Source organism: Podarcis raffonei, chromosome 8, assembly GCF_027172205.1.
Source record: "Podarcis raffonei isolate rPodRaf1 chromosome 8, rPodRaf1.pri, whole genome shotgun sequence".
Classification (NCBI taxonomy): domain Eukaryota; kingdom Metazoa; phylum Chordata; class Lepidosauria; order Squamata; family Lacertidae; genus Podarcis; species Podarcis raffonei.
This window is the reverse complement of record NC_070609.1, coordinates 11,515,000-11,531,502: the sequence shown is the minus strand read 5'-3', so window position 1 is coordinate 11,531,502 and position 16,503 is coordinate 11,515,000. Positions and strand designations below refer to the sequence as shown.

Below are 16,503 nucleotides of genomic sequence, written 5' to 3'. Positions count from 1 at the left end.
GAGGCACAAGAAGGCTACAGTACTGCAACAAGGAAGAGATGAGAACAGATTGCAGGGATAAGGAACCAGTTGAACTAAAACTCCCATCCCTGATCTGAGGTCCCAGCCCAAAAATTAAGCCAAAAGGCTCTGGGTATGTTCCACTCTGCAGTAAATGGGACAGTGGAAGGATGGCTCTATAGTGTGTTCTGTGACTTGTAACAATGCAAGCATGAACCAACACTTGCTTTCCAAAGTAGTCTTATGACTCTCCTCCTTCCCTCCCTTAACTGCAAGTGGCTAAAGACCTTTCAAAGGCTATCCTGCGGCTGCAGCTAATTTTAAGAACTCTCCATGTGAATATTTACCAGCTAAGGTTAAACCTGAACCTCTCTGTACAGTGTACATAACACACGGGGCTCTGCACTAGCCAAAGAGCAGCTGCGTAACTAGATCACAGTTACTGCAATTGGACTGGTTTTCCTCTAAAAATACCACAGGTTTGCTGCTGTATTTCAGGCGTGTTTGCCATTAACTGAAAATAGTGATACACTCAACTTTCGTATCAGAGGTCAATCTCCTATGCGTGTTTGTTCTAGTAAAGTTACAAATACTGGAAGTATGGCCATGCATTTCTGGAAGAAAAATGAGTTATCCTTCACTAATCTTACCCTTCCTGTACACAGATAAAAGCTCTGTAAAACATAGCTAGAGGAACCAGTCTGTAGATCTGCCTCTTTCACAGTGGTGATGTAAATGGCTGTTCCTAGAAAGACCCAATATAACCCACTCAGCACAAACAAAGTTTCCTGGCGAATGTTCAGGGCTACAAAAGCAACAGCTTCCTTTCCCCCTATGCTGCTCTCTTCTGCCCTGAAAAACATCTTAGAAGAAACTAAAATCCAGGATTCCTACCAGTAGTTGAAGTAAAAAAAGACAAGTTCAAATTGATCGAGATACCCCAAGTGACCTAAACAAGATATTGGTCCCATTCCCCCACTTTTATTTAAGAAAAAAATTAAAACTGGACCAGACCTTCAGCAAGGGTTACATCTTCAAAACGAAACAGAGACCCCATATGTCAACCTGTTGCACAGAAGGGATAGCTTTAACAAACATGGCTCATCCGGTGAGAGGAGCTGCATGTGTCAACCCTTCTTTCTGTAAAATTATCAAAGAGGTATTTTCCCACTATCAAAATCAGGCAACAGTACTTCATCATGAAAAGCAAAGGCTTTGCTTTCATTGCTCTCTGATCAACAGGAAATGATGCCATCTATTTCCTGGGAGTGGATGAACACTACTAGAGAGTTGACTTTTACAGACAAGCTAGCAGCAGGCAGGCACATTCCTAGAGTCTCCTAATCAGAGACACAACAGGAATAATTTAACAGTACAACAGAACTTTTTGCTTTAATTTACAATAAACATGTAAGTTGTGGCAGAGACAAGCAGTCTGACGCCATTCCACAGCACTGCCCGCTGCACACAAAAAAGGCATTGCCTCAAGAAACCTCCAGGTGAGGCTATGAGCCAGGTCCCACCACAAAACTGAACAGATTGCATCAGGGCACTGAGATTGGTCTGCAGGCTCTGTCACTGATAGACCATGCTAAACTGATGCATGGAGGAAAGGGAACAGTACTCTCCCTCCTGTAGCCCTTGAGCAAAGAAGAGACTGTGGTTGCTCAGTCCCTGAACAAAGGCAGTCACCTAAATGTTGCCTTCTAGTGTCGTCTGGTAGATCTCTATAGTTTCTACCAAGGGGAGGTGCTCAGTGCTTTCAATGATAGCAATAGCCTCCCCAAACTCAGTGCACATGATAATCTGGGTGGGCTGGCCAGTAGCCACGAGAGCCCCTGTAGACTGGAGCGCCTCCTGACTAGAAGCCAGTTCAGTGTGAGTCTTGCGGTGACTTCGCAGGTTGGAAAGAGTCTTGAAGGTCTTGGGGCAGAGTGGGCAGGGGTGGGGGCGCTCCCCAGTGTGGATGCGCCGGTGCTCAGCAAGGTGCATGGACTGCACAAAAGATTTGCCACAGTCTGGGCAGCGGTAGGGGCGCTCACCGGTGTGAAGGCGCCGGTGCTCCCGCAGGTGGGTAGCCTGCCGGAACGCCTTACCGCACTCGGGGCAGGGGAAAGGGCGCTCCCCTGTGTGGATACGCTGGTGCAGCTGAAGCCCAGAGGCCGCCACAAAAGTCTTGGCACAAACAGAGCACTTGTGGGGGCGCAGGCCAGCGTGGCGCTGTTGGTGCCGGCTCAGCCCGCTGGGGGTGGTGAAGGCTTTCCCACAGAGTGGGCAAGGGTAAGGACGCTGGCCTGAATGTACCAGCTGGTGTAGCGCCAGCTTGGCCAACGAGCCCATGTACTTGCCACAAGACATGCAGAGGAAGGACTGCAGAGTCGCCTGGTCGCGGCGCCTAGCGCAGCGGTGCTCCTGCAACTTGGAAGCCGTAACAAAGAGAGCCCCACAATCCGGGCAACGGTGAGGCTCATGCCCAGAATGGCTGAGCCGGTGCAGTTCCAGGAGGCGACGGCGTGGGAAAGATTTGTCGCATTCTAGGCAAGGAAAGGGCAAACACCCCGTATGCACGGTCCGGTGCAGAGCCAGTTGATGGGCTCGGGAGAAAGCTACTCCACAGTCTTCACAGGAGTGAGGCCCCTCTCCGTTAGGCGCCATGTGCAAGAGGCGGTGCTGGCGAAGATTAGAGGACTGGGTGAAGCGCTTATTACACACCTGGCACTGGTAGGGGCGCTCTCCAGTGTGTGTCACGTGGTGCCGCGCTAAGTTTGCCTGGGAGACAAAGGTCTTGCCACACTCAGAGCACTGAAATGGCCTTTCACCAGTGTGTGTCCGCATGTGGTTCCGCACATGCACCAACTTCTTGAACTTTTTGCCACATGTGGGGCATTTGTGCTTGCGCTCCAGAACGTGCACCACCCGTTTGTGCCGCACCATCCGGATGTGGGTGGAGAATGCCTTTCCACACTGAGGGCACAGAAACCCAGCACTGGGCACTTCTACTGATGTCCCTGGCAGGGAGGAGGCAGCGACGGCAGGGGAAGCTGAGCCATTTACAGTTGATTCTCTGTCGCTGGGCGCTGGTTCAGGAGGTTGGCTGGGTGCCTGATCCCCAGCCCCACGAGTGGGTGGAATGCCGCTCTTGCCAGCGTGTGTGCGCCGATGGTAAAGGAACTTGGTCATGTTGCTGAAAGTCTTGCCACAATGGCAGCGGTGCAGGGGATTGGCTGTATGGCTCTTGCGGTGCATGATCAAAGTCATCTCGGTAGAGAAGCCAAGCCCACAGTCCACGCAGAGGTAGAGTGCCTCACCTTTGTGGATGCGCATGTGCTGCTCAAGGGATGCTGCCTTTTTGAATATCTTGTTGCAGTTGGGACATTCGTATGTGCCATCGACGTGAACTCGCTGGTGAGCCAACAGCCGCTTGGCTGTTGTGAAACCACGCTGGCACTCGCCACAAAGAAACTCTTCACTGCTCCCCATGTGCTCCTGCTGGTGCCTCCGCAGTGCCTCCACTGTCCCAAAGGCCTGCTTACACTCACTGCAACAGAAGGCCTGAGCAGGTGGGGGCACAGCAGGGGGTTCTTCAGGGCATGGCAGCGGGGACACACGTTGACTGCAAATCTCCTGAGCTGCTGTTTCAGATGGCTCACTGCTCTCTTTCTCAATCTCAGTAAAGTGTTCACCCTGGTGGTCCAGCAGCTCTTCAGGAGTTGGGAAGAGGCAAGAACACTCTGAGCACTCATAGGGATGCATGAGTGGAGTTGGCTGAGGAGGTGATGGAAGTGATGCCTGAGAGGGTGGTGGGGAGGCTGGCTGGGAAGGTGGTGGAACAGATGATTGGAGAGGAGGCAAGGGAGCTGGCTGGGAGGTTGGTGGGGCTGACAGGGGGGCCTCAGGTGAAGCCTCTTGTTTCTGGTGCGTTTGGCGATGTGCTAGCCATAGGCTGGTAGAAGGAAAGAGTTCATTACACTCATTGCATTGGTAGCGGATCTGTCCACTGGTAGCTGGTGGAGGTTGAGGCCGGGTTGGCACCTCTCTGGGGTGCACTTCTTGGTGGGCTAGCAGTTCGTCAGGTGACCACAGGACACAGCCACACTCCAGGCACTGGTAGCGGTTGTCCTGCTGGGGCCCTGTGTCTACAACAGTGGCAGCAGCTTCAGGCTCATAGGGCTCGCCTAGATGGCTCTGATGGTGGATCAGTACCTCCTCCAAAGTATTGTAGAGGAGTCCACACTCCGAGCACATGTACTGATGCTGGAAGAACAAAGAGGGAGGCAGTTCCTCTTCCATGGTAACTGCAAGCTTTCGCCTGCAAGGTGGAGAGAAAAACCAAGGTGAGTTAAAGAACCACGACAGATTATAAAAGAAAAGAGGAAATCAGTGTTTGAACACTGTATATAAATGGATAGTTGTTTCAGCCTAAAATAAAAAATAAAAACAGGAAAGGAATATTAATATTTGGAAGACACCATCATGTCTTAAGAAAGATAAGGGAACAACAGGAAAAGTAGATAGGAGATTAGGAGTGTGTGTGTAGTAATAATAGTGGGCATTTTGATAAGGTGTACTATTTTAATGCCTCTTGCAGGGTTGCTGGGAGGATAAAGGGAGTAAAGTCATGCATAGCACCATATGAGTTCCTATAATGGAGGTACAAAAAGAAGAACAAATGAAGAACAAAAAGAGCAGGGAGACGTCTGCTGCGGCATGCAGAAGTACCTAAACAGCAGAGAAGAGAGATCATACCAGGAATGGAAAAAACTGGTGTCAACCCCAGGCGATCCTGAGAGAGTTTTACACACAACCCTTCAGGAGCTCCTTGTTCCCCTCCTTTCAGTGCCACTGCTATGGCCATTTAAAGGGGTGAAGGGGCGGCCCTGTGGGGTATTGCTGGTATGCGGGAGGGGCCTCTGGCCCTACAGATCTGTGCGGAATTCACTGCAATGCCGCCAGGAGGGAGAGGGGGCGGGGGGGGCTCGGGTGGTGGGAGGAACGCCACACTCACCCGGCCCGTGGGCCTGGCCCACTCCTGCCACCGCTGCTTCCTCGCCCGCCCTCTTGCCTGCTCTCAGTCTCTCTCAGTCTCCTCACACAGGCCCTGCTTGGCCTAGGCTGCACCGCGCCCTCTCATTGACTCCCCCGCAAACACTGGGGAGCCAATCAGCTGCCTCGATACTAAGGGGGCGGTTCGGCTCCAGCAGCTCGGTGACGTCAAGGCCAGCCCGCCCTCAGGTGGGGCCGGCAAGCACAGGCGGGGCGAGAGGCGCCCATTCAGGAGGGAGGCAAGAGGAGCGTATTGACGGCTCTCTAGGCCCGCCCAGTTCTCCCTACGCATGTTACGTAACTCCTGTCACAGCCGCATCGACCTATCTATCCTCCCGTTCCCTCGCTTACGCAATCAGCGCCGTCTCCTTGACAGCCTACGTCCCGTTTACGTAAACATAAGTCTGAGGGAGGGAGAGGCGGCGAGTAGGGGGAGCTGCGCTGCGCTTGTAGCGCAAAGCCGCCCTCAATTACTATATCACACCACCCAATCAGCTGGATTAAGCCGTCACGCAAAGAGCGCGGTGTACAGCGGCGCCGGCTGCGAGCGAGAGGAATTTATCAGGTCTGCCGTTGCTTTTGCCGCCGCCGTTGAGATTCTTCCCCCTCAAAGGAGGCTCCTCCCCCGCACGTGGGTCACGAGGACACCAGCGGGCTGTCCGCGTGAGCCGGGGGAAGGCGACGCACGCGCCGCCACCGGCGGTTATTAGAACGAGCGGCAGGGTCTGCGCGTGCGCAGCCTGGGATTCTGCGACGCCAGGTGGGGGAGTGGAAGACGCTTGACAGCCCGGGCGCCTGCGCAACGGGTGAGGTGGGTGAAAGAACCCTCCCTGTGCTTGAGGTTCGGTTGGCGCAGGCGCAGTCGTGTCGAAGCTACCAGAAAGATCGGAACGGCGGCGCCGTCTGGCTGTATCGGCGGAGGAAGACCCGGTGAGGGGGATTTATTCGTGTGTGGGATTTATTTTTATTTTGGGGGCCGGATAGAGAAGAGGGTTTGGGATAGGAATGCCGACAGGGGAAAGGAAACGAGGCGGGTTCTGTGGTGCGGCTTTGAGTGGAAGGTGGGGGGACGGGACGGCTGAGGGAGCCGTTTTTCCCTGAGGGAAACCGGGAAACGGGGCTTGGGGGGCCGGCAAGAGAATATAGGCGGGAGAGGCAGAGGAGCGTCGAAAAGGGGAACAGCTGTGAGGCAACGAGGGCGGAAAAATACTTGAAGGAGGCGGGGGGGGGGGGAGGTGTGTATGTGAAGAGCCGGGGGGGGGAGAAGAGTCTCGTCTGTGTGGTGGGGGGAGGGGAGTCCCAGAAATGCCCTCGCGAAAACATGGAGAGGTAAAAGGACACGTAATTGCGGCGGTGGTGTGAGCAGGAGAGAGAAAAACAACAACATCGGTGGGAGGAGGGGAGGAGAAGCCACGCCCAGAGGAGCCCCACCCCCGCTCTCAGAGGGACTGTTTATGCAAATAGGGGGCGGAGCCTTGACTGACTGGGATAGCGGGGGAGGGGTGTTTGGATGGAGAAAGGGAGGTCACTGCGCACGCCAAGATGGGGCTGAGCCGCAGGCACGGGGCTCGTCCACACACACCTCGGGCTGGTTTGTGCTTGCCCTTGTGACAAGGGGGAGGGGAGACCGCTGCGTCCTGTGGCTGCTGCTGCCGCTGCTGCCATCTTGTGGCGCATTTTGGGCCCTGCATCCTCTTGAGGAGGCAGCCGCGGCAGCGGCCTTGAGAGAGGGTTTTCTCCCCTGTATCTTTGCATGTTCACTCTTGGTTGGGACTCATGACAGAATTAGAAACGTCTTATCTGTGTTATTTGTGTATTCTGCCTCTTAAGCAGCTTTTTAGGGTGGGGCAAAGTGGTATGCCCTAATCATCCCCATTTCTCCTTTTACAGGCATTTGTGGAGCAGTGTTGGGATCCTTCCTCAAGACCTCTATTTTCCCGGCTCTCTTATAACGTATTATAATCATACACAGCCTGCCAAAACGTGTCTCTTTCCTGTGGTGTTCAGAGCACAGCACATCTGTTCTGTTAGCTCATAACAGTAAATCCCTCTTTGGGTTAGTGTCTCCATATGGCTGACATGAGAAGGCCAATCTTTGCCCACATATGGGAGGAGGAAGAATGTCTAGAGTACTATGGGATGATTTCCCTGCATCGAATGTTTGAGGTCATTGGTTCCCAGCTTACAGAGAATGACATGGATGCACTCTCTTTCCTTCTGGATGAGACACAGCCTTGGACTCACCCGTTGGATCCTGCCCTTTGGGCTGTGGCAGCAGCAGAAGAGAGTAGTTCTGAGACTACCTCCCCTGTGCTGGAGAGCTGGAAGAGGAAAAATCAATGGCGATGTTGCTTGGGCAAGACTGATGGTAGTCTTGAAGTTGCTGCTCAGAGGCAACTGCCCAAGAATGGTGTACAACTGCTCCTGGAGCTAGAGAGAAGGGGCAAATGTGATGAAACCAACTTCGTGCAGCTTCTGCAGCTCCTGAGAGTACTGACAAGGCATGATCTGCTGCCATATGTCACTATGAAAAGGCAGCGTACAGGTACTGAGCCAGAAAAGTAGAGAGCAAGTGGGTAGTATCTGTTTTCTGAGCATAGATCGGTTGAAATTAGTGGACCCAAGTCATTCATTTCAGTGAATATATTCTGAGAAAGACTAACATTGTATACAAGCCAGTGTCATTAACTTTTACTTCCTGGCTGAATTGAGTGAAATAAAGTTCCTTCTTGAATGAATTTTATCCTTGAATGAACATTATCCTAGCTTCCAACTCAGCTTTCTGGCCAGAATTTTAGCAATAGAAAGATAGGGGGGTGGATATCTTTATGGTATTATGTCTGCTATTGCTTAGCTCAGAATATTCTGATTCTAGGAACTTATGAACTGATTTGACAGGTTTGATGTTGCTTCTAGAACTGTTTTTCCCAGTTGACATAGTGTCTACCTTTTGATTTATTTATTTTTACAAAAAACATAGTTTCTCCTGAGAGATACACCTATGGACCATCTGTCCTTTCATCCGACCGGCAGATGGACAACTGTCTCAATTCAGCCTCTGCAGAGCCTCGAAATGATCAGTGGGAGACAGGTGTGTGAGTTGTACAGCTTGCGGCGGTGGCAGGGAGGTGTATGGTTTCATCCCTTTTGTGTAGTAAATATACAATGCCATCAGTTTTTAGGTGGCTGTTTTATGTCTTGTTTGCTACAATTGTGGATACATTTTTACTAGTTTATAACTTCTCCTCAATGAAAGGCAGCAATTTAAATAGTTTGCATTTGATATCAGATTATTTGGAGGAGGGGGTTTGGAGCAGTAGCTTTTCTTGCCAGAATCTGAGCTTTCCTTGCCAGGCTTTGGTGTAAATAATTGCCTATGCCCGGCTTTTTCTCTCTAGGCTCCAATACGAGCAAAAGGAAGCGAGTAAGCAGAGGCCGGTCAAAGTCTACTTCCCGCAGGCGGCGGGGAGCTAAATCAACTAATGCTCCAATGCAGGAGGTCCAAACTCCCACGAAAGTCACCTGTGGTAGGTGTCAGCCTTGCATGTGCTTTTTTTCCGGGGGCGCCATTGATTTGAACAAAGTATTTTTATAATGCCATGAAACCATTCTAAAATGCTCATTAGCAGCTTGGTTTCTGTTAAGGGTCTGATCAGTGATTCATTTTCTCTCTGGCTGGAGCCAAATGGGGAAAAGGTTGGGGGGAGGAAAATAAATATATGTAGCTGCAGCGCTGTCAGTTTTGTTCTATGTTAGTGAACTTGAGTTTTGGCTTGCACTATTAATTTCTGTACAAATCTGGCAATAGGACTTCATTCCAGTGCAGTTGGGGAATGGAAGCTTTGGCCCCCTCTTTGGGGTGAGGGTGGGAAGGTTCTAACCCACTCCTTGTTATGTTGTCTTCAATTCCCAGGGTGATCTGTTCGGTACCTATTTTATTGATAGTGCTCCAGAAGGTCCAGCTCTATTTACTACTTCAATTACATACCCTGCCTTTCAGGCAGAATTTTCTGAGAGCAACATAAGACCAAAAAGAAAGCTTTATAAATGAGGAAAGGATGCCTTCAGACTACTAATCCCTTGGCACCAGTTGCTGGAAGGGATGTGGAGGCTGTTAATGTCAGTACACCATTACATGTGATATGCTGGTTTTGGAAAGAGACTGGTTTAGCTACTCTGATGTTATTTTTTGTAATAACAAAACACATCATGCCCTATAACATGAGGTAGTTTCATTCATGGTAGTTGCCATTTTTCTGCTTCAATCATCTCCAATTAAAAATAAATTCAACTTTTGTTGAAACTATATATTTCCAATTAATTCAGTGAATTCTTCAGAACAAAGAGGTTCTGGAGATTTTTGATGTGCGGCACATAATTTTGTATAGAATAACATAAAACTATTTTGAGGATTATGAAGCTAGTTATCTTCAGAAAGTACGATTCCTGAGCAAAGGAGTCATGAGTGCCACAGCTCCGGCACTGAATAGTATTAAGAGGTGGTCAAGCTTATGAATGACTTGTCCACATTCTTAAGTTGTTTCCAAAATTGTACTTGCTCACCAGTAACAAATAGCTGTAATATTTCCTGGAGAGCCTTGTTGTACATCTTTCTGTTAGACTCATCTGTTGCGTTTGCATGTTTATTTTATAGCACACTATACTTCGCACTGGTTCTGTATCTGACTTTTGAAAGGGGTTAATTCTCCTGACTTGGTCCGTAACACCAACCCATCAAACTGGATTTTTCTTAAATCCCAGACTCGCCTCTGAATTCATATTAAAACTCAGTTAAGTGAATTATATCCAAATTTCTGGCTTGATTTTAAGTTCATTGTTGAATGTCTATTTCTAACGCCAGCATATACCCTTTTCTAACTTAGAGCTTCAGATACATGTTGCTATACGGAGAGATGTTCTGTATAGGGAAACTGTGAAACATCGATTTGACAACACACCCACAGTGTTTACAGTTTTCTTACCCAGAAATGCATTGTGTTGCACGTAACATTTGAAGCTGCTCTCACTCAGCAGGTGGGTGCTAGGGGCTGGTGTAGGATCCCTACATAGCTCAATGTGCTATTGTCTTTGTGTCAGTGCAATGCAAATGAAACAAAAGCGAATGCACAAAAACACTTGTCTTACCATCTGACCAATTTACAGGCAATGGGTTCTAACGAAGAAGGTTCAAAAATAATACAATGAGTGTCAAAACTGCAACTTCAAGGTGCAGCTATAAGGCTTCTGCCGGGTAGGTGCAAGGATCAAACTGTAAGCTCCATTCAACACTAGATTGTTGCCTGTATACTTGATGATGTTGCCTTGCTTCACTGGGGCAGAGCTTGACCCTTGTTTTCCAGGCAGCTGCTTCTGAAATAAGCTCTGCATTTTATAACCCTTCTGAATTGCACACCTAAGCTTGGGAGTTTGAAACTGATCTCCTTTTCCAGTTTGCAACCTCCTGAGCTATTTCAGCCTGCAGAAGCTAGAGCTTAGTTACTGAAAAAGAGCATACAAAGCCCCAAATGATCTCTTTTTTTGTTGCTGCTTGATTTCTGCCAATTCTTTCTCAATCCACCATTTAAATTCCAGGTTACTAAGCAAAAGTTGATGATAAAGAGACTCTGTCTCTCTTGTGCACTCCTCTCACAGAATGGTCTCGCAAAGGTAAATGAACCCATGCACCCAGATTTCCACCAGTTCTATGTGAAAGCAAATCTGTGTTTAAATGTGTGCTGAGTTACCTATTTCCAGAGGAACCACAGGCAGCCCACCCTGCATGCCAGCCTCTCAAACAGCCAATTTGTAAAGGCATGTTGGCTATTCTCATGGTCAGTGGGGACAAGGCTGCATTGGCAGCTCCTGGGATTGTAATCATGTACAGAGCCACTCAAAACTGGCACTGTAGGGGGCATATGCTGCAAACCTCCAGCAGAGTGATATAAACAGGCTGGGGGTATTAAAGCTATGAGGACTGTGCCTCTTGTGGGACAGTCATCAGCTGATGTCTCAAGTGCCAGTCAATTAAAGGTTTTGCTCTACTATATAGAAAAGCAAATAGCTCCCATATCACGTGATCCCTTAGTTATGTTAATAGCTACTGCTGCAGATATCAGGCCATTGTGAGCTGCTATGGAATCATCCTGGGCTCCTGTTAATCCTTTTTCCTTAGGGCATAAACATTCCCTTAACTACTTTACCTGTCCTCCAGATGCTTCCATCAGTTTTCTTGGACAGTTTTTCCTCTGGCTGGTCAACATTTATCATTGATGGATGAACTGCTAACAATTAATAGTTCTAAAATATTCCACACTTCTCACTTCAAAATCCACTTGCATTGCTTGGTTATTTCTCTCATGATAAATCTGTCAGCACAATGAATGTTAACCTGCATTGATACATGTGCAATTTGGTGGTTGTCAAGAATAAGCAAGAACATGCACCCTGTGTCCTTGCAGTGAGAATTCCCATGTTGTGTCTGGTATCTGCAGCAGTTGCTCTTTATCAACTTACCTAGAAGTGAGGCCAGGGTTTTCACACCATTTTGTGTTCTTTTGCCATATTGAATCTCAGAATGATTTCTTGATGTTGCCATGTGCTAAAAGTCTTGAACCATGTTTCTCTCGGTCCACAGTTGAAATTCATCCCTGGAAAAGCATAAGTATTGGCCCAGGCAAGCGGGCCAAGTACCAGACACTGGCAAAAATACCCAGACAAACTAAAAAAAGCAAAAACTTAAGTGTGGCCCTCATGATTATTTCAGCTGCCTCTTCACCGCTTCTCCTATGTTAGAAGCGACCTGCATCTGGACCCTGCAGCGCTCTTGTTAAACAAGCTGTGAGGGACACTGCCTTGGACTCTGGGACTTGTTGCCTTCTGCACAATGGAGGCATTTTTGCGCGGTTAACATTGTCTGTAATGGGTTTTGCTGGCCTGTAAATATGTGTGTCAAAGGTGGGTGGGGTAATGTAGTATATGGAATTGAATTGAATTGGTACTCTATGCTGTTCCCAGTTCTTTTCTGGAAAACTGATAACTTGAGTTTTCTAATTCTAATGCTGAACACACACTAAAGGGTTGCATGGATGATGAGGTGACAGGCCTCAATCTCTGAAACCATCCTACTTTAGTGGTAATTAACTTGGAGGCTTCTTCACTCTTGTTACTGTGATTCAAACTTGGGAAAAGACATTGGCAGAAGCCTCTACAGTATGTGGCTCAGTGGCGTGTTTTGAAGCTGTCTATACTTCCAAACAGAAACCACAGTGGGATTATTTCACTGGGACTGGGGCCTGAAAGTGGAGGGTTGGGTGGGTACCATGTTGTTTGTGCTGCCTCAGTTGGTTTCATTATTGCCTATATAGGTCAAGTGTCTAATTAGATGCAGCTGCTCAGGGCTTGCATTACTACTGGCTGAGCATGGCCATGAAACAATTAACCACCTTGTACAACTGAGTTGTGCAGAAACCCTCTCCCCACAGTCTTGCAGTTGATGTGCATCCTGCTTGTTTTGAAATAAAAGCTGTGGGTTCCCCCCCCCCCCATGGTCAATAATTTGAGGCTTTTATCCTGTCCTGGGGGAGGAAGAGCCCTCCAGGCACTTAAGTGAGACATAACTGACGCAAGAGGTGCCAGTATGTTGATGCCAACTCTGACAGCTGCTATCCTTCTTACTTCAGAGAACTGTTTAAATTGGAAAGTGGGTGGGATGGGTATGTAGATGAAATCGTATGCCAAACCATGGATGCAAAAGTTGTATATCTTAAGCTGAGTACAGTACCAATAAAATGAAACCTCTCAGTTACTCTGCATATAGCATATTGGGTGGGAGCTTGTGGTTGGAATGTGAGAAAGGTTTCCAGTGGGTCCTACAGCCAGCTCTTAATGTGCTGCCCTATCAAGGCAAAGCAGTTGCTGGTGTACACTGTAAAGAGAAATTGTGGACAACTGTTCCTTACTCAAGTTTTACAGTACATTGTTTATTTTGGGGTGGAAATGGCACTGCTCTTAGTATAAGCTCTAGGCTTTCTTACATGGACAATTGTCAAATTCAATTTGTTGCACAGCTCTGCTGTTGCCCATCTGGAAAGAGGGGTTCTAATAGTCATGCTGGTTGAAAACGAGCAACCGGCTACCAAAAAGCTGCCTTGTAGCTAACTCGTATGGGTGGGTGTGGGCTCCAGGCCGTACAAAGTTGCTGGTAAAGGGCTGTGACTGCACTTTGAGTTAATGCTTCTACAGGTGATGACCACAAGACACAGAGAAATTAAAGCTGACGGCCTTGTTGAGCGTATGTAATACACCACCTGCCTCATTTTTTAAAACATATCCTACTCTGTATTTGTTCCATTTCTCCCTCCCTCTTGAACCTTTTAAATTTTTGGCTACAATGCTGATAATACCTTGGGCAACTGAACAAAACACAAACCTGCCCAATGTCCATAGTTACAGCTGAACTTCAGTAATTGCTGGGGCATCTAGAGCATGGTAGCACACCTCTGTTGCAGCAAGTCACTCACGAGATGGCTAGAACTTAATTAGCTAAAATCTCAAGTTTTTCCTGCCAAAGAGTCCAGCTGGCTGTCAGTAGTTAGCTTTAGTTCAGGATCTCCCCAAGTCGCTTCCCCTTCCAAGTCAAGAATGGCTCATGGCCCTTAATAAAGCAGTGGTCCAGTTTGATAATGCCGTCCCGTAACAACAAGCTATTTTAACTTGGAAAAATTATTTCCAAGATTTTGGATTGAAAATGGCGGGAAGCCTTTTGAAGAATTTGCTGTTGTGGATGACTTTTCAGGATTGGTGCAGATAGCTCAACAGGAATGATTTAGTGGGGGTGGGGAGTACTAGAGGAAAGTTTCTGGGGTGAGAATTGAGATGTTTTTAGTAAGTGATTATTGGAGTTCAGCTGTAACTTTGTGCCAAAGGTAGACTTCAAAAACGAGAGTGAACACCCCTTGCTGGGACTGACCATCTTAAGGAACCTGAACTCTTCAGGAGTCTTAGGTGGCCTGCATCTTCAGCTTGGTTGGTATTGATGTTCAGCACCTGCTCATGGCTGTTGAACAGCCCAACCCTGGAATACTGTTGCATGACCGTGTGTTTGTCTGCGTTGCTCTGTTTGCGACCTCCAGCTCTAATGCCGCTCTTTTTCTTCCTTTCCCCTCCCTCTCTCTCTCTCTCTCTGTTCTGTGTGTCTTGCTCAGACATCCGGCTCCGTGTTCGTGCAGAGTACTGTGAACATGACCCTGTCTTGCGTCAGAATGTGATGTCAAACAAGCAGAACCATCTGGAGCGGCAGTTTGATGTCTTTGGGCAGTCCAACACCATCCTCAAATCCCGTGACCTGGGCTCAATAATCTGTGACATCAAGTTCTCAGAGCTGTCCTACCTTGATGCCTTCTGGAGCGACTATATGAACGGCTCACTGCTAGAGGCACTTAAAGGGGTTTTCATCACGGACTCTCTCAAAGAGGCCGTGGGCCAGGAGGCTATCCGACTGCTGGTCAATGTGGATGAAGATGATTATGAGGAGGGTCGCCGTCTGTTACTGGAAAGCGTTATTCCCCAGGCCTGGTAACTTTAGCTACTAGGAAATTTAGGTATGTTCCCTCCACTAGTATCTGTCGTCTTCACACTCTCTGAAAACTTAGCATTTCCCCCTACTTGTCAGCTGTCATCTTGCTCCATTGGCTCAACACAGAAGATTAATTTTGCAAGTGGCGTTAGGGGCTTTTTGTCTGGGTGTTGGATGACATGAGATGTCCAGTGCTTCAATAAATTTAAGGAAGAGACTAGCTCAAGGCAGTTGAATAGTTACATTTCCAAACTACAAGACCAAAATAGAGTTACATCCTGTAATTACTAACAAAAGGTAATGTGTTTAGCATATTTTTCTCCTTCATCTGTAAGTAAGCATGTATGTAGGAAACTTTCTGTATGCTTCACCATATTGAGGTTTTGGGGAAAGGTCCCTGATTTGCATATAAAATAAAATTGTGTGTGTGTGTGTGTGTGTGTGTACACACACACACACATACATATAAATGTAAAAATCAAATAGTTTAGCTTTGCTTTTAACTAATAAGCCAGTTTTTCTGCCAGGACAATTTCAGATGTTCTGCAGTTGAACTATTTTCACAGGTGATACTGAATTACACTGCAACAATATGTGTTTGTCCTAATTTTGAGACTTGTGCAGTTTCCCAGAACTTGCTGACTAAGGTCTTCTATTGACTGATTGGTGCAGGATAGGGTGGGAAGCCTGGGGCCCTCTAGATGCTGCTGGACTGAACCTCTCATCTTCCTCCCTGACCTTTGGCCATCCTGGCTGGGACTGATGGAAGTCCAACAACATTTGGAGTGCCACAGGCTTGCCACCACTGATATAAGGGCTAGGTCCATTGCTGCTCTTTTTCAGCAAGACTTGGGTCCTCCATATATATTTTATTTAAACATTTTTGACAGAAATTTAAAAAGTGAAAGATGAGAGTGGTTTTCTTAAAGCCCTCGAACCAGAAAAAATAACCAAAATGGAAGAGTATCAGTAGCATAAACCCCACAGGTGTCAGCAAATGAACAGAGTCCCAAAGGATCTCTGGGGGTTGGGTGGGGGACCAGCCCTCCTGGTGCCTGGATGACAACAGATAAATTCGTATGGAGTTGGCATCCATCCTGGTTTTCACTCTTAAACTTTTTCTTCTCCTCACAGGGCACTTCATTTTTACTCCCTGATTACCACATGGCTTACGTGAATTGGATGTAGACTTCAGGAAGGAAATTTCTTTTTAGCCAAGGAACCTTTGTCCCGTCGCGGGGCAGGGCTGGATCTTGACAGCGATGGGACTTCAGGGAGTTAGAATTGTGCCGCAGCTGCTCTTGTATAGGTTGAAGCTTTGAAAGAGCAACTGGGAATGGTCTTAATTGACATTCAGGTGTAAGTAGGGCTTGGCTAGAGGCACCCACTCAGTGTGGATTCCTCATTTTGAAGTGAAAGGGACAGCTTTTGGAGAGCCATTTAGTCCTGATAATGAAGCAGAAAAAGGGGCTTTGAAACCCTTTTGGAATAAGTTGCTATGTGCATCATGCTCACTACCAGTACTTGTGTTTTTGACCTCTTGCAGAGGTGGAGAGCATTCTCATTTTGCAGAGTTGCAGGTACACCTCTTAAGGCCAGTAGCAGGGCATGCTATGTTGCCTACTTTCCTGGAAAAAGAGAAATAACCTATTTTCCTTCAAATCTGAACCTGAGTATACATCCAAGTCCCATGGCAGGAGAGCCAATGATGATAGAAGTGGAAACTTGAGTCATTTGGGGGGGGGGGAACTTGTCAGTTCTGTGGCTATTTGTACATAATATAAATAATAGGGTTCAAAAAAAGGTGGTGCAGCCCGTTCTGGTTGAATTTCTGAGCTGAGGACACTGCTTGACTGCAGTGGGAGGGCCAGAGGCCAGAAACATGT

General features: G+C 47.8%; 2 protein-coding genes across 6 annotated transcripts; one reads left to right on the top strand and one right to left on the bottom strand.

Annotated features, from left to right (window-relative positions):
• Positions 1-926: 926 nt before the first annotated feature.
• On the bottom strand, positions 927-5,649 carry LOC128418341 (zinc finger protein 574-like). Of its 4 annotated transcripts, none has more exons than XM_053397914.1 (2): positions 5,395-5,649; positions 927-4,309 (listed from the first exon to the last, which is right to left on the bottom strand). In XM_053397914.1, exon 2 carries the CDS (start codon positions 4,288-4,290, stop codon positions 1,693-1,695), a length of 2,598 nt encoding a protein of 865 aa, XP_053253889.1. In that variant the 5' UTR covers positions 4,291-4,309; positions 5,395-5,649; the 3' UTR covers positions 927-1,692. The 4 variants fall into 4 exon arrangements, with proteins under 4 accessions (XP_053253889.1, XP_053253887.1, XP_053253890.1 ...); XM_053397912.1 differs by lacking the exon at positions 5,395-5,649 and adding an exon at positions 5,006-5,259; XM_053397915.1 differs by lacking the exon at positions 5,395-5,649 and adding an exon at positions 4,720-4,999.
• A 101-nt stretch (positions 5,650-5,750) lies between these two features.
• On the top strand, positions 5,751-16,289 carry DEDD2 (death effector domain containing 2). Of its 2 annotated transcripts, none has more exons than XM_053397916.1 (6): positions 5,751-5,973; positions 6,934-7,588; positions 8,024-8,134; positions 8,442-8,570; positions 14,247-14,642; positions 15,752-16,289. In XM_053397916.1, the coding sequence occupies exons 2-5, from the start codon at positions 7,114-7,116 to the stop codon at positions 14,618-14,620; spliced, it is 1,089 nt and encodes a 362-aa protein (XP_053253891.1). In that variant the 5' UTR covers positions 5,751-5,973; positions 6,934-7,113; the 3' UTR covers positions 14,621-14,642; positions 15,752-16,289. The 2 variants fall into 2 exon arrangements, with proteins under 2 accessions (XP_053253891.1, XP_053253892.1); XM_053397917.1 differs by having other exon boundaries at positions 5,751-5,990.
• Positions 16,290-16,503: the final 214 nt, after the last annotated feature.

What these genes read in the sequence shown, in the direction of transcription:
- LOC128418341 (XM_053397914.1), bottom strand. Translation starts at nt 4,290, where the DNA reads ATGGAAGAGGAACTGCCTCCCTCTTTGTTCTTCCAGCATCAGTACATG.
- DEDD2 (XM_053397916.1), top strand. Translation starts at nt 7,114, where the DNA reads ATGGCTGACATGAGAAGGCCAATCTTTGCCCACATATGGGAGGAGGAA. An exon ending in AAATGATCAGTGGGAGACAG is followed by an intron (nt 8,135 to 8,441) that starts GTGTGTGAGTTG and finishes TTTTCTCTCTAG; the next exon opens with GCTCCAATACGAGCAAAAGG. An exon ending in TCCCACGAAAGTCACCTGTG is followed by an intron (nt 8,571 to 14,246) that starts GTAGGTGTCAGC and finishes TGTCTTGCTCAG; the next exon opens with ACATCCGGCTCCGTGTTCGT.